The sequence below is a fragment of the Erpetoichthys calabaricus genome, chromosome 7, assembly GCF_900747795.2.
Source record: "Erpetoichthys calabaricus chromosome 7, fErpCal1.3, whole genome shotgun sequence".
NCBI lineage: Eukaryota > Metazoa > Chordata > Cladistia > Polypteriformes > Polypteridae > Erpetoichthys > Erpetoichthys calabaricus.
The window spans coordinates 98,076,419-98,093,443 of NC_041400.2; the positions used below are offsets into that span (position 1 = coordinate 98,076,419).

At 37.4% G+C, this 17,025-nt stretch overlaps 1 protein-coding gene across 1 annotated transcript in view; it reads left to right on the forward strand.

Moving 5' to 3' along the window:
• Positions 1-17,025, forward strand: part of LOC114654133 (atrial natriuretic peptide receptor 1-like) — a 74,062-nt gene that overhangs the window by 33,016 nt on the left and 24,021 nt on the right. Inside the window, exons 11-15 of the mRNA XM_051929460.1 lie at positions 1,116-1,202; positions 3,018-3,161; positions 6,250-6,371; positions 14,225-14,363; positions 16,650-16,698. Coding sequence (XP_051785420.1) covers positions 1,116-1,202; positions 3,018-3,161; positions 6,250-6,371; positions 14,225-14,363; positions 16,650-16,698 — 541 coding nt within the window. The remainder of the gene's footprint in view (positions 1-1,115; positions 1,203-3,017; positions 3,162-6,249; positions 6,372-14,224; positions 14,364-16,649; positions 16,699-17,025) is intronic.

A 17,025-nucleotide genomic window follows, 5' to 3' on the forward strand; every position in this document is an offset into this window, starting at 1 on the left:
TGGCTCAGCTGGCATCTCCTGCAGACTGAGACTTCTTAGAGACAGACTTCATTCAAGCCAGCCTCCAAAAAGGACTTGTATTTTATTGGCCTCCTGATTAAACCTTGGACTACTGAACTTCCCAAGCCTCCTTTTGTAAAAATGTACATGGTTTAAGTTATTTCTGTTTTGCTTGCCTCCCTATGTGACAATTTTCTTAACTCTGAGTCCCCCTTGTGCTCCTTTTATTTTCAATCTCGGCACCGCTTGTCTACACTGTACATAAATTGATGTTTTCCACATTATGAATGCATGTTCATGCCATCACTCTCCGTTATGACTGCTACGTATTTATTTATCTTGTAATGCCTTTTACACTATAATTTCTCCACACTAAGGAAACATGCTTACTTTTTACAATTAGCAGCTATAACACTTATAGTTTACTCACTGTCCTGTTGTCTTGCCAGAACCCCCCGCTCCCCACTGTGTAGTACTCTGTTACCTGCACATGATGCAGACCTGAACACAAGACCATTTTTGGCTGCACTCAAACATTCATCTATCTTTGCAGGTGAAAACAAATAACCCTTCTAAAGGGAAAAAGCTGTCAAGTGTCCTGTACAGTCCATTTGTGGCACACAATAGTTTTTAGGACCAAACATCATATTTTAATAAGCTCTTTCACAGAAGTAACAAGCAACACTTAGCCATACTCAGCACTTTGTCCACTTCGCAGAGCAAGGATAACGTCAGCAGATCAGCTTGGCTTGGCACGAGTAAGTGTGGGAGTGTGAGTGAGTGTAACCTGCAATGGGCTTGAACTCTGTCCATTCAAGTATTGCTGGGGACAATTTCTGACTCTCTTTGACCCTGCATTGGAATAAGTGGGTTCATGAAATGGGTGGATGATTCATTCCATCAAAAGAAATTCTGTTTGGCAAAAGATTTCACAATAGTTAACTTGGCTAATAATGACACCGCAGCCGTAACACACTGAAATAAGAATTATGTTTTGTTATGTTCATCAAGTTTCACCCAGTTCAACTGGTTTGTTTATCTAATGTTTGCTATTCCTTGTTCGAACATATATTTCATCTAAAGATGTCAATATCTTTTATTCATTTTTGTTCTAGTGATGGGCGCACAGTGGCCATTAAGAAAATCAAGAAGAAGACCTTTACACTAACAAAAACAATACGGAAGGAGGTTAAACAAGTTAGGTAGGCAATTAATGAACGGCATGAAATCTTCATAATTGTGCAACATTTAAATATATACAAAACATTTGAATATTAAGTTTTGTTTTGACTTAAAAGATGGAAAATAATTTAATGCTTTAAGACTCTTATTTACTGTAGGTAAGAACACTATATTGTTTAGCAGGCTAACTCACTATTTGAATAAGATAATTCTTCAAAATAATTCTTCAAAAATGTAAAAACCCTGCTTTTAAAACAGTGAATAGTTAATAGTTTTTTGTATAATATTCAGACTCCTTTAGTTTCAAACAAGACCTGGATCTAGACATAATGCAAAAACAGTAATTAATTAATAATAATAAATAATAATAAACAATTACTAATTGTCAAGGAAAAATATAAGTTTGGAAAAATGTCATCTAGTGTTATGAGATATCAAAAGAGTCTGATCATTTTAATTAATTATATCTTATGTGTAAGAGACAAAAGTTGTTAGAAGTTTACAAATAAGAAGGGTTTCTTTTAAAGAATAATGAACAAAACAGAGGGCAGCATGGTGGCGCAGTGGGTTAGGAGTTAGGAGACCCAGGTTCGCTTCCCAGGTCCTCCCTGCGTGGAGTTTGCATGTTCTCCCCGTGTCTGTGTGGGTTTCCTCTGGGTGCTCCAGTTTCCTCCCACAGTCCAAAGACATGCAGGTTAGGTGCATTGGCGATCCTAAATTGGCCCTGGTGTGTGGGTGTGTGTGTGTGCCCTGCGGTGGGTTAGTGCCCTGCCCATGGTTTGTTTCCTGCCTTGTGCCCTGTGTTGGCTGGGATTGGCTCCAGCAGACCCCCGTGACCCTGTAGTTAGGATATAGCGGGTTGGATAAAGGATGGATGGATGGATGAACAAAACAGAGAGAACGTGAAGTATTAATAAAAGGTAAAAAAAATGAACAATCTGATGTTTACAAGTAACAGACCCAGGCCACCATCAGGGAGTGACCGGTCAATTTACCCCCAGTACCGGTCAGTCATTTCTTGCATACCTCTCACCACTACTTCTTCTCTGCACTGTGGTCTTGATCTTCTCCTACCAGATGTATCCTTGCCTAGTGTTCTCCTGCCAACTCCAATATCAAATGCTCTATGGCACAAAGGTAGCTGTACATACTGTCCCAGGGTCAGTTCTGGGCTCATAGGCATCCTTCCATTAGGCTAAAAGCACCAGCTCTCCAAAGCAGCACCACAGATGCCTGCACTATCTGAGGAGTGGTATGGTCTCAAAAATTCACTTTGGGGTTTATGTAGGCTGACTCTTTATTGACCTGGAGGTGTTGCCTCTGTTGGCATTTCCTCATTGGTCTTACTTACTCTAAGAAGTGGGACGAGAATGTCTTCCAGAAGCTTGGTTGGCTTCCACCTAGGATTCTGGCAGAGTGTTAAACGCTTCCCTCCAGGTTGTTTCTCTCTTATACTGATGTCCCTGCCCACTGCACTTCTGGGAAACAAAGACACATACAGTATATAGGGATCTCCCTGTCTCTCTCTTTTGCCTACTCTGCACAACTTTCTCTTTTCCTCTGTCACCATAGCAGTACCCTTTTCCTGGAAACTTTGGTGCCAGCTTTACACCCATTCACGTTCTTAATTAACAGACTTGCAATCTGAAGACATACCATTTATCAACTGTAAAGATACCCTATTATGACTTATTATGATATTGTAAAGCAACTTTTTTGTCCAGTTTATTTAGCCACTTGGGCCACAGTTATATTTCTTTCACAGTAAAATAATTTTTGCATTCACTGTTTTATGTTCTACATGTTGTTTATGTTCTATGTTGTTTCTTTGCTAGGGAACTTGATCATCCAAACTTGTGTAAATTTTTTGGTGGCTGCATTGAAGTGCCAAATGTAGCAATAATAACAGAATATTGCCCAAAGGGAAGTCTCAACGATGTTTTGCTAAATGAGGAAATTCCCCTGAATTGGGGTTTCAGGTAGGAAGTAAAACATATTGCAAAAATGATATTTATACAATTGTCAATGTAACTAATTAAATGTCATCTACTGGTAGTCACATGTGGGCATGTGATGCTTTTTATATACTGTACTGTATTGTGTGTATATTATGTGTGTATAATATATATACTGAGGTGGGCAGGCGCCCTGCCTGGGGTTTGTTTCCTGCCTTGCGCCCTGTGTTGGCTGGGATTGGCTCCAGCAGACACTAGTGACCCTGTAGTTAGATATAGCGGGTTGGATAATGGATGGATGGATAATATATATATGAATGAAGTGCCCTCCACTATTATTGGCACCCCTTGCAAAAAAATAGTAAGAAGGGTTAGAAAAAAATTACTGTTTGCTGAAGAATTGTCATCTTGAACTGAAAAAATGAGAAATATCTTTTAATTGAAACAAGTTCATTCAAAAAAAAAAAAAGCCCACAACAAGAAATAAATATTTTTAACAAAAACACATATGCCACAATTGTTGGCACCCCTGCATTTAATACTTTGTACAACCTCCCTTTGTCATTTTTACATTTACATTTTTGTAATGGAAAAAATTCACCCAAATTTCACAATCCTTTTCCTACATAGGAAAAACTTCTATTAGCAGAGAAAACCATGACAAAATATTTCAGTAGTTTGCATATTTCTGTTAGAATGTGAATCAGTGGCCTCTATTTGCATAATGTGATTACCATAATGAACTTTCAGTGCAGCACCTTTAAAATCAAATCATTCAGCTGCTTAAAAATGTAAGATAGAATTGTGAAAAGCAGCACTGATAAGTACTACTGTTTTTTATATTACTATAGGTTTCAAAGGTGAAACTAAATTTTACTTGTATGTACTTTGCTGGAATTTCTAATGATATTAGATTATAACTGATGTCACTGTTTCACCGGAAAGTTTTTTGACCATAGGCTGCGAGTTGGCAACTTTTGAAAACTTTGTCTTCATAATCAAGCTTTTGTTTTTAATTTTTTACAGTTGTTCTTTGGCCTCTAAAAATATTTGAGCAGGGCTGGCTCTAGGCATAGGTCTAGGGGTCACATGCCCAAGAGGCTGTCGAAAAGATGTTTGATATACAATTGCAAGGGCATTCATTTCAGTATGTTTATAATGAATTCCTTTCTACCACTCCTGCATTTTGTTTTTGTTCGTATACTGCCATTTTGTGCTCCTTTTGCTATGTAGTTGTTAGGCAAGGTGAGTGAGAAGTGTGCAACGTGTGACCTCACAGGTTATTATGTAAAACTTTCTAGTTCTTCTAATTTACTGTCTGTCTCTCACCCCTTCTTCACCTGGTCAGTGCAGTGGCTACAAAAATGGCAGCTGTTGCATCATCCAGGTGGATGCTGCGTATTGGTGGTGGTTAAAGTTTCTTCTCACTATCAATATAAAGTGCGTTGAGTAGCTAGAATAGTGCAATATAAATGTAATAAATTAGTATTCCCAGGTTTGGGAATACAGCCTAAAACACCTTGTGTTATTTTCTTTAGTTCTTACTTTGAACTCTGGTTTATTTTTCTGTCCCTTTGACCATAATCTTTGACTTACGTTTGGCTCAGTTTATGCATAAATGTTTGATTTTGACTCTCTCTTTTTTTCAAATATAAGATGTACAAGTTTCCAATAATCAAAAACATAAGCAGACAGGTCCACAAAATCTGATACAAAAATCATGTCTAACCCTAACCTGCGCCAGTTCAACCCAATATCAAGAGCAAGTGATCATCTCAGAGAATCAATTTATGTTTAGTCCTTTTGTATTAGTGTACACAAAACCAACAGAGGAAATGTTAATCACCATCAGGATCAACCAACAAAATAATATTAAAAAGTTAACAAGTGTTGTTTCCTGTCATGCATTGAGATATTTCATAAACTGACATGAGCAGAACGTACAAACTTTACTTGGACAAATATCAAGCACAGAGTTCAATCCCAGAAAGCTGGATCTGTGAAGCAGTGGTGCTAACCACTACAGGTATAATATAAAACAAAATTAAATTGCTTCTTGTTAATGTGTTCTATCTATCTATCTATCTATCTATCTATCTATCTATCTATCTATCTATCTATCTATCTATCTATCTATCTAGCTGTCTGTCTGTCTGTCTGTCAACTGAATTATGGCCTTGATTCTAAATTCACTCTTAATTAAAGAATTACACTTCTAAGGATAATAATGCCCTGTCTCGTTTAATTTGTTAATTGCCATTTTCACTTGAATATTGTCGAAGTAGTACTTCAGAGGGTGTAGTAATACAGTGTGTTCCAACTCTGCTTTAAGGCAGATGGAGGGTTTTTAAGTAATCAGCAGAAGCTGGGACACCTGTGAAAATTGTTTGCTTCAACTTGTAAGGTTTAATTTACTTTAATTGCTGCAGAACATCTGTAGGTTGCAACCTATTAGTTGTTCCCTGAAGAATGCCCATTTGTAATATTTTGATATTTCCTTTTTTTTTAGCATTTGCTAACCTAACCTTTAAATGTAAACCTCTAGCAGTTTGTTGCTTACCTTTTCACCATTTTAGGCATTTCAACAGAATAAATTTGAAGAAAAACTGAGGTGTTCTAAAACTTTTGACCAGTGTTGTAACTACCACTGCCCCATAAAGCAGTCTATTTCATTATCACACTTTATCACCAGAATTCAGATACTGCAGTGTTGTGTTTGACTATGTCTTTATATTCTTAGAAATTGACATTGGTTTGTGCTGGCCTTGGTTAAATATGTTTATGTTTCATGTGATATTTGTAGTGATTTTAGGGACTGTTATTTTTGATGAGGTTGACTGGGAGATGCACGTATTCAGAGAACAAGCTAAGGTCAGAACATTGAATCTGAGCCAAAATAACTACCCAAAAATCAAAATTGAGTGTAATAGCAAAGTGTTTTGTTAATTGGGAATACAAAATCAAAAAAAGATATTTTGGAAATCTGTAGGGGTAGGTTTTTATCTACAAATTTAGATGCCCTGTAAACGACTTGCATGCCTAGAAAGCATTGTTGCATAATTGTGTATTTGTTGCTCAAAGCTTGATCACTGTAATTCCCATCCATTCCTAGATTTTCCTTTGCTACTGATATTGCCAGGGGAATGGCCTATCTCCATCACCACAAAATTTGCCATGGAAGATTAAAGTCAACGAACTGTGTAATTGATGATCGCTGGGTCTGTAAACTCTCAGGTAGAAATATTTTGCAAAACACTGTTTTTAATGATGCATTAAATAATGATTGAGCATGTCCTTACGTGCAAATGTAAGTCAAACAGTGTCAACTCAGTACCAAAGTCTTTTCGTAGTACTGTAATTGTTCAAACTGCTCCATGTTGTGCTAACATATCCAATCAAAAGGGTATTTCAGTAATTCCAAAATTGCTTTTCTGCTTACTGCATGCATCAAGGAAGAGTTGTATACAGTTATGCTTATAGTTTTCTGAGATTGTGAGGGGTAGTCATTGTGCATTGTAAAGAAGGAACACAAAAGGGGAAATTGCACATAATACAGAAAGCATGAGAAACTAAACTCAAACATTCAAAACTGAAGGTGACTCTCATGAGGTTGGCAGTGTTCATCCTTATATGCCTGCTCACATTCTATAAATATTCCTAGAGCTATGAATTGATATCAAAAACTGTCTTTCTTAGCTTTAATCATCCACACTTTGCTCACAATGACCCATGTTTATTTTCCATTACAACATTGTTCTCCTCTCTTGCTAAATGAATCTTAGCCTGGAGAGGTCTATTAATTTTTTACATCTAAGATGTTTTGCTTAAAGGTTTTCCAATGCTGCATCCGTCCTAGTGTCTATATACAGTAAGCACAGGGAATTCCAGTTTCTATATTACATCTTCCCTGAAGAAGGGGCCTGAGTTGCCTCGAAAGCTTGCATACTGTAATCTTTTTAGTTAGCCAATAAAAGGTGTCATTTGCTTAACTTCTCACCACTTCCATTACAACAGAAATATGAAGAGGGTATTTTTGTTACGTATTAAACTTTTGTACTAACTACTGAAGGGCAAAAAAAATCAATATGTAGGTAATTCAAGAAGTATAACCACTGTGTTAGATCTGTTTTAAGGATAAACAAAATATTAGACATTTCACAAAGTCTAGACAGGAGTGAACCACATAATGAAACATCTCTGGGTTGTTTTTAGATTTTCTGAGAAGGTCCAAGCAAGGGGATTGAATTCAAGTTAGCAAAGCTGTATTATGAACAATAATCTAGTTAATATATATATATATATTTTTTTATTATTTAAGAGAACATGCAAAAAAAACGCACCATTCCATCAAGCACACAGTCACACAGTAAATGCAAACGGACGTTGTGTTCCAACAAGAAAGATTTTTGTTCCAGATGTCTCCATCCCAGAGTTTAAAACAGTTCCAAAGAATTCTATTCTTGCAATGAAACGTTTTGTCTTAAATTAGTAAAAAGCACAGTTCACTCCGAAGAATCAAAGAAAATAGAAAAAATCCACTGAATGATTATATTAAATCATTCAAAAAAGAAAAATCTTCAATCGTTACTCATTAAATGAGAGCAGTTGCATTTACTGTGTTAACTGAAAAAATGAGATTTATGCTTTATTCCAAAAATGTGCAACATTAACTTGCATGAATCTGTTGTATCAGCCAAATGAGTGGCTTCCCATGCTGTTTTATTTATTTTCTTATTTTTACTGGCTCTTGATATTCCATTATTACATGATGGCAACTATTCCCTTCCCTAGAAAAGCAAGCTAGAAAGCATGCTAAAGTAGGCAGCTTGTAATCTGCTTTAGAAAAAACAGATGTTATCTGACAGGTTTTTTGATGCTTTTGCACATAAAATTTGTGGTATCCAAGTACATTTGTTTTTTGGGATTTTCTTTTTTTAATTCAACATTGTGGTAGTTTTTAATTTTGTGCTTAGCATCATAGTTGTCTTGGTCATTCCACAATAGTCAGATCAGAAAGGTTAACCGTAGTGAGGAGGATCTTTTCTAGGGCAAAAGCAAAAAGCATGTCTGGAAAGTAGAGAGGTCAGAATACTGGGGCGCACAAAGATTAGCAACCAATTCAAAAGGACAGGCTCAAATTCAGGACACACTTTGATCAAAACCAAAAGTCAAAAATCTTGAGAAAGAAAATGCCAAATAAATTAAGTTTTTTCTTGCTTAAAAAAAGTAATGAATGTAGAGTTTTGCATCCAGGGACAGTGTCAGTTTTTTGACTGTTTACATATGTTTTTTGTGTTTTTTTATCTTTATTCTGATAATTCCATTTTTAATTTTTTTTAATTATTCAATGCTATTTTATATAGATTAGACCATATTATGTATGGTTGCTATGTCCATTGCCGATCAGATGACCAATGGTGTCATCATGCCCTGTCTATATAAGATGCCAGTTCACAACTTTTTGTATACAAGCTTTCAGATTTCTTTTAAAAGCTATTGTTTTGTCAATTGTATTGGATGTGAGCAAATTATACAGGTTTAGTGATCTTTGCTTTTATATTTTGATTACGACTTCTGGTTTAGTGTTCTCGGTTTAACAATTGGGTTTGATAAGTGTCTTTCGATATTCTAACCCCAGTCAATTTTTAAAAATTATTAATCTTTCCAGACTCCTTCTGTGCCTTCCATCTGTTGGTCTATTTACCCTGAACACCCCTTTCTTATAAGTTGTTCATAGATGGAGATTACCATTGCAGATATCACACAGCTTCAGTTTCACCATGAAAATGTGCATAGACAGCTTAGAGACCATTCTTTCCTTACGTAATGCTGCTTTGAAGAGACAATTCGTTTAGCCGACAAAGCATGTTGCTAACAAGGATAATTTACCCTCAGTGTTTGAGTGGTCATGGTTAAGAGTAGCCCCGTGACCCTGTAGTTAGGAAATAGCGGGTTGGATAATGGATGGATGGGTTAAGAGTAGCAAATCAAAAGAGATTAACATTGATTAACATCAGTCAATCTGTTATTCCTACACATTTTTCTTCAATGTATAACATCACAGTTAAAAGTTTATATAAAAGCCATTTAGTCTAAGAATAGTAAATTCCTTGAATATATAGAAAAAATGTAGTGACATAAAATAAAGATCTAAGGCTGCTAATTCGGCATTCCATTTAACCATTGAATCTGATTCTTCTTTTGCTTTGGTGCATTTACTGAAAAGAAGAGATTTCCTAGTTCAGGACTTGGAAGGAAATTACTGTGCTGTGTATCTGAGTTGCTGATTAACCTTACCTGCTTTTCTCTGTGGCGGTAAAAAGACAAATGCAGCACTAAGAGGAAACCCCACACTGACCTAGAGAGCGTGTTTGAACTCCGCAAGGCCAGAAACCAGGTGCCAGACTTAAATGCATAAATTTAGATGTCAAACATATCTAATCAAAACAACAGAATATATCATGGGGATGAATCATTATATTTAAAAAGTCTGTATTGCATTATTGAACAAAACAGTCTGATAAAGAGGTAGAATGAATTTCATATGAACTGCCAAGCCGCAGCAATGCATGGATCTCCAATAGAAATATCTGTGGAAATAGCAGAAATTAGATTAAACATTGACGAGTTCAAGGATGTAAATGCAGTGAGTAGCTGCATATTAGTTTCAGCCAGCTTGATTGCATTTAGAAATAAAATTGAAGCTCCTATAACTCATGATGTTAAACATAACAGCACTGCCTCTCAGGTTTTGTATCAACCTGATAGAACCTTTGTTCATATTATATAGAAAAACTACTCTGAACTAATTGCTTATTGAAAATACAACATTGATTTAAAAACAATTAGATCATAGTAAGGGGCAAATGTTTATGCATATTCAGCATGTGCTGCAAACAAATCTAAGTACATGCATTATGAATGGGGTACTTTAATTGGCCACTTGTTTCTTTGTGGAACCATAGAAATTTAACTCCTTCATTGTTTTTGCAAGAAGCTACATTAATAAGAGAGATTTAGTTAACAACTTTTCTGAAAAGTGATAGACTTGCATAGCATTCAGATATGTCAGAAAATACAGCTTGAATTTTGTTAAAGGAGTACATGCTGAATCTAGTGGTCACAGCCTATCATGGCATCAGTAGGTGCAAGTTCAAGTTCAAGCACTTTATTGTCATTGTGCAACACAACGAACTTACTTTTTGTGACAGCCCCAAGGTGCATTTAAAGAAAAGTCAAATAATTCCAAATATGTCATATACAGTGTTAAGTGATCAAGTAACCAGAGCAAATTATTATTGCTCAAAGTATAGCAGTATACATTGTTATTGCACCTGTTAATGGATAGTACATTACATATTCTATATTGTATTCATTAGTATATTGCACATTACCAATATAGCTTATTGCACATGTTCAATTAAAAATGATCTCAGACTGAGGAGATTCAGAGTTCAGAAATTTATGGCAAATGGGAAAAATCTCTTATTTAGTCTTTTTGTGTGTACACGGATTGACCTAAAGCGTCTTCCTGACGGGAGGAGCTCAAACAAAGAATTTCCAGGATGAGTTTTGTCCTTGAGAATGTTTTTTTCCCTTCTCACACAGTGAGTGTTATACGAGAGTTCGAGTAATGGCAGTTCAGTCCCAGTAATGGCCTCTGCTGTTTTTAGGACCCGCTGCAGGGCTTCTTTAGCAGCCTTGGTGCAGCTGTTGTACCAGGCCACCATGCAGGTAGTTAAGATGCTCTCTGTAGTGCATCTATAGAAATTAACCAGCAGCTTCTGGGGGAGGTCAGCTCTCCTTAGCTTCCTGAGAAAATAGAGGCGTTGGTGTGCTTTGCCTATTATAGCCAAGTTGTTGTCAGCCCAGGACAGGTCCTCTGAGATGGTGACTCCTAGCAACGTAAAGCTGGAAACTCTCTCCATAGCATCTGCATTGATTGTTATTGGACTGTGATTGGTCTTTTTTAGTGGTCCTAAAGTCCAGAAAAACTTCTTTGGTATTTAAGACCAGGTTGTTGGTGTTGCACCATGCTGTCAGATTCTGAACCTCTTCCCTATATGCATCTTCATTGTTGTCTGTTACAAGCCCAATGACAGTCGTAACATCCGCAAATTTAACAATAATGTTTGATTGGTGGATGGGTTGACAGTCATGGGTGAAGAGTGCATAGAGAAGGGGACTTAGTACACATCCTTGTGGCACACCAGTGCTCTGGGTAAGAGTGGAGGATGTGTGTTTGCCCATCCTGACAGACTGGTGGCGTTTGGTGAGCAAATCCAGTAACCATTTGCATATGGATGGAGCAAGTTCTAGTGCATAGAGTTTTTTGATCAGCTGGTTAGGTATGATGATATTAAATGCAGAGCTGTAGTCAATGAAGAGCATCCTAACATAGGTATTGGGCTTTTCCAGGTGCAAGAGGGCAGCATGTAGAGCCACATAGATGGCGTCCTCAGTTAATCTGTTTGACCGATAGGCAAACTGGTGTTGGTCTAGATCAGCTGGGATGGAGGCTTTGATGTGGATGATTACCAGTCATTCAAAGCAGGGAAACAGGCCTTGAAGGGCCCACTCATGCAGACATCCGCACTCACACAGGATCAGTTTGGAATTTTTCATTAACCTCCCCTCTGTGGGATGAAAATCAGAACACCTGGTGGAAAATCCACACAGACAAGGAGAGATGTGCAAACTGCACAAAGATAATAACTGGGCACGGAATTCAAACCTAAGACACTATATCTATAAGGCAGCAGCTCTAACAAATTTTTAATTTAGACATGCATTTGAAAGTGGAGTCCAGTTGTCTTATAATGTATAAAAAACATTTTTCAGGTGTCACAAGCTTACTGCTTTTTATGTGTTTTCACAAATAAGGTGTGAAGCATCTACTGCAGTAGCTATTGTTTTTCTGTCCGCCTGTCTCTCCACATGAAACAACTCAGCCCCCTTGGACCAATTTTGTTGAAATGTGGCATGCTTATTCTTCAAAGAAATTTGTCAAGACAGTTCAATTTTCATTAAGATATCTCAAACAGATTATGCTGTACACAGTTTGAAGTTTTCCATTGAGGAGAACTGGCAAATTTGTGAACTAGTTTATCTTACACTGAAGAAATGTCCCATGCAACTTCAGCTAGGAATTAGTTCACTGTATCAATTTTATCTTGACAGCAGTTACACCAGTTTGTATATTTTGTATATTTTGCTGTTTTTCACCTCCGATAGCTGCTACTTACTGTAAACAGAGCCCCAAGATAAGTTAATGAAACACCAGCAGACTGCATGTACGGTTAGGAAGTTACTGTCAGTGGTTGTTTGAGCGCATGCAGGCCATTGTTTGAGAAAACGCAGAAGAGAACTAACGCATCAGCACCTCAGCCCTCCCAATACTTTTACTCAAAACAGGCAAGTTAAATGATCTTCCAAAATATAAAAGTATAAAGGAAAAACAAAATGTTATCTTTATCTATATTTATATCTACAAAGGACATAATACCAATATCAAATCTGTAATATCAATAAAGGACCCTGTGGCATGTAAGCCATTATGCACAGAGTAAATAAATATTTACTCAGTATTCACTTTACACTAAACCTCCATCATCTCTAAGTTATAATGATTCACTATTCATCTTCCACTATAATTTACTACGGTGACCAGACATCCCGGTGACAGGGACAGCCCCAGTTTTACACTATACTTCCTGATAAATAACTGAAAAATATCAGAATGTCCCAGTTTTAACAGTCTACCCATCTAATAAAGTTGTTTAATCCTGCAAACATTGTCATAATACATTTACAACAAATTGCACACAAAACTCCAAGGCGGACCCCGGCTTGATTAGAACTGTGCCACCAACAAGAGAAAATGGCCCTGCTTGGTCAAAAAAATCCTATCTGGAAACCATCTCTTTGATGGATACATTCTCTAGATATTATCTATTGTATTTAAGAACTCCCAGGTCCCAAAATAGCTCAAATGGACATTTTTAATAAAAACCTGTTATGAATTAACAAAAAGTATACAGGAAAAACCACCTGAATTAAATTTAACACTGATAATTGTGCACACTTTTCCAATTAAAGGGGCTAATTCCATATTGGCAAATAGACTTTCAATTTATATTTTTACAGTGTAATTTATGTATAACTCTGGCTGTTTTTAAGTTACAGAACAACTTGACCTTCATTATGAACATTCACTCTAACATTTAAAAAAAAGTTTTGTTTTTTTTAGTTTCTGCGTATATGTTGTTTAGGAATTATCTATTTATGTTTTGCTATTTGGGTGGTACGTTCAATGACATCACTGTCTTAGGTTTTTGTCAGGCACGTAGATGACATGGTAGACATTTTATTTAAGAACAAGCTTCACAGTAGAAGTTAAGATTTGTTTAAAGAGAAGGCCAAACATATTTTAAGAATGTATTTAAATAAAAAAAAATCACAAAATCAAAACAGGACCTCTCATACTATGAGCTTGTTTCACATTTACTGCTCTGACGGATGATAGCGATAACATTTGTCTGACTTTTGCTTGCTTTCTTTCCTTGCTGTCTTAAATGGCATCTCTGCCATTCTCTAAAATGATCACAAAATGTTAGATTGCTTTCACATTATGGGCACATCTGCACAAGCAAACCAGTTTTGGGTATATTTCGGCTCAGGCATTCAGTCCCTCTTTACTCTGGAGATGGCATGAATATTGGTCCAGTTTGGACAACAATAATTACCAACCCTGTTGGTATGGGGTTTCCTCTTTCTTATAATCCTATTGGACCCCAACTGTGCGTTGTACCACCCTATCCTTACAAGCACACACAGAGAATAATTAAAGAAATACCATAATTCTTAGCACTACAAATTGGACTACTTTCTTATTAAGCAGAATATATAGGAGAAAAGAGACAAAAAGAAAAATTACAAAAAAAGGAATGTACATGCCAGTAAATGTTGGCATGAGAAATCCTATAATGATTTCAGCCAGCTCCAGCAGTACAGTTTGCTTTTGTAAGTGTTCCTCTGCTCTATGTACTGTGCCATACAGCATAATTATGAGGATTTTTCTTGTACAGATTACTGTTTGACAACATATAGAAAGGATGAAACTGGTGAAAACCCCACCTCATACCAGCAGAGGGTGATGCAAGTGTACATGCCACCTGAAGTCCAGTCGACTGATTATGAACCCACATTTGCAGGAGATGTTTTTAGGTAGGAAGCAATTTGAGTGACAAGCTGATTTGGTTAAAGTAATTGACTGTGTTAAAAACATGACATACGATTTACAAAAACAAAAAAATTGTAATATACAAAAACACGTTAATATGCACTTCTGTTTGGTGGACATATGTCACTTATGAACATCGGTGCTTTTAGTGAACCATCTCGATGTTAAGCTTAACAACTGCTTTTCTCTTTGACTTGCATGGTAGTGACAAAAAGGAGCATCAACTGCACCATCTTGAGAGTGAAATACCCTGATACATAGTGGGACACATGGTGGTGGTGGCACAACCCAGCTGCTTTAGAGGCCATGCCAGAAATATAGACAAAAGTTGATAGAGTTCTTACAAATATTTGTATGGAGGAGCTACAGTATTTGGGTTTGAGGCACCGAAATGAATAGAGCCAGCCAGAAGTAGTGTAATACTGTATGTATTACAGCAAGCCTTTGAGGGAAGAGTATAAAAATAAAATTATTGTAAAAGAAATAATGACAGAGGGAATGAACCTCTTAATGTATCAAAAATAAATTGTAATCAGTAAAACTAACAAAGGACAGATTTGCACATACTGGAGCAGCCTGTTGTGATGAGCTGTTTGGTCCAAGTACCCACTGTGATGTCCGTGTTAATACAGTACGTAGGTCAGATCTGACTTACAGTGCATCCAGAAAGTATTCACAGCGCATCACTTTTTCCAACTTTTGTTATGTTACAGCCTTATTCCAAAATGGATTAAATTCATTTTTTTCCTCAGAATTCTACACACAACACCCCATAACGACAATGTGAAAAAAGTTTACTTGGCAGCAATTACAGCCTCAAGTCTTGTTGAATATGATGCCACAAGCTTGGCACACCTATCCTTGGCCAGTTTCGCCCATTCCTCTTTGCAGCACCTCTCAAGCTCCATCAGGTTGGATGATAGGGTCGTTGTCCTGCTGAAAGATGAACCGTCACCCCAGTCTGAGGTCAAGAGCGCTCTGGAGCAGGTTTTCATCCAGGATGTCTCTGTACATTGCTGTAGTCATCTTTCCCTTTATCCTGACTAGTCTCACAGTTCCTGCCGCTGAAATACATCCCCACAGCATGATGCTGCCACCACCATTTTTCAATGTAGGGATGGTGCCAGGTTTCCTCCAAACGTGACACCTGGCATTCACACCAAAGAGTTCAATCTTTGACTCATCAGACCAGAGAATTTTCTTTCTCATGGTCTGAGAATCCTTCAGGTACCTTTTGGCAAACTCCAGGCGGGCTGCCATGTGCCTTTTACTAAGGAGTGGCTTCCGTCTGGCCACTCCACCATACAGGCCTGATTGGTGGATTGCTGCAGAGATGGTTGTCCTTCTGGAAGGTTCTCCTCTCTCCACAGAGGACCTCTGGAGCTCTGACAGAGTGACCATCGGGTTCTTGGTCACCTCCCTGACTAAGGCCCTTCTCCCCCGATCGCTCAGTTTAGATGGCCGGCCAGCTCTAGGAAGAGTCCTGGTGGTTTCGAACTTCTTCCACTTACGGATGATGGAGGCCACTGTGCTCATTGGGACCTTCAAAGCAGCAGAAATTTTTCTGTAACCTTCCCCAGATTTGTGCCTCAAGACAATCCTGTCTCAGAGGTCTACAGACAATTCCTTTGACTTCATGCTTGGTTTGTGCTCTGACGTGAACTGTCAACTGTGGGACCTTATATAGACAGGTGTGTGCCTTTCCAAATCATGTCCAGTCAACTAAATTTACCACAGGTGGACTCCAATTAAGCTGCAGAAACATCTCAAGGATGATCAGGGGAAACAGGATGCACCTGAGCTCAATTTCGAACTTCACGGCAAAGGCTGTGAATACTTATGTACATGTGCTTTCTCAATTTTTTTATTTTTAATAAATTTGCAAAAACCTCAAGTAAACTTTTTTCACGTTGTCATTATGGGGTGTTGTGTGTAGAATTCTGAGGAAAAAAATGAATTTAATCCATTTTGGAATAAGGCTGTAACATAACAAAATGTGGAAAAAGTGATGCGTTGTGAATACTTTCCGGATGCACTGTACTCTGGCTCTCCTGTATGTTATGCTGCCTAGCAGCAAAGATATGATTTCTAGTTCTCTGATTACCATCCACATCCGTGAATGTTTTCTTGTAGGTTTATGCCTTGATGTTCACTATGATACATAATGTCACAAATTAAGTTATGTGTTCATGGTTTTCTTCTAGCATTTTGTATTTGTTCCTGTTTATGTCTTATTCTAATTGAGGACTTTGCTTTTATTTTGATTGCAGTTATTCAATTATACTGTTGGAAATTGCAACTAGAAGTGATCCAGTCCCAGTAAGTGCTTTTTGTTATAAAATTACTTAATGTTTCTAATACTTAATTCACAAGAATGAATTCCATAATACTATTGTTTTAAATGTCACAGTCAAAGTGCAAATACTTTAAAATGTCATTTCAGTATAAGCTTTTTTGTGACACACAATAACAGGGCGCAGTGGTAGCACTGCTGCCTCACAGTAAGGAAACTGGGGTTCGCTTCCCAGGTCCTCCCTGCATGGAGTTTGCATGTTCTCCCCATGTCTGCATGGGTTTACTCCCACAGTCCAAAGACATGCAGGTTTAGGTGTATTGGCGATCCTAAATTGTCCCTAGTGTGTGCTT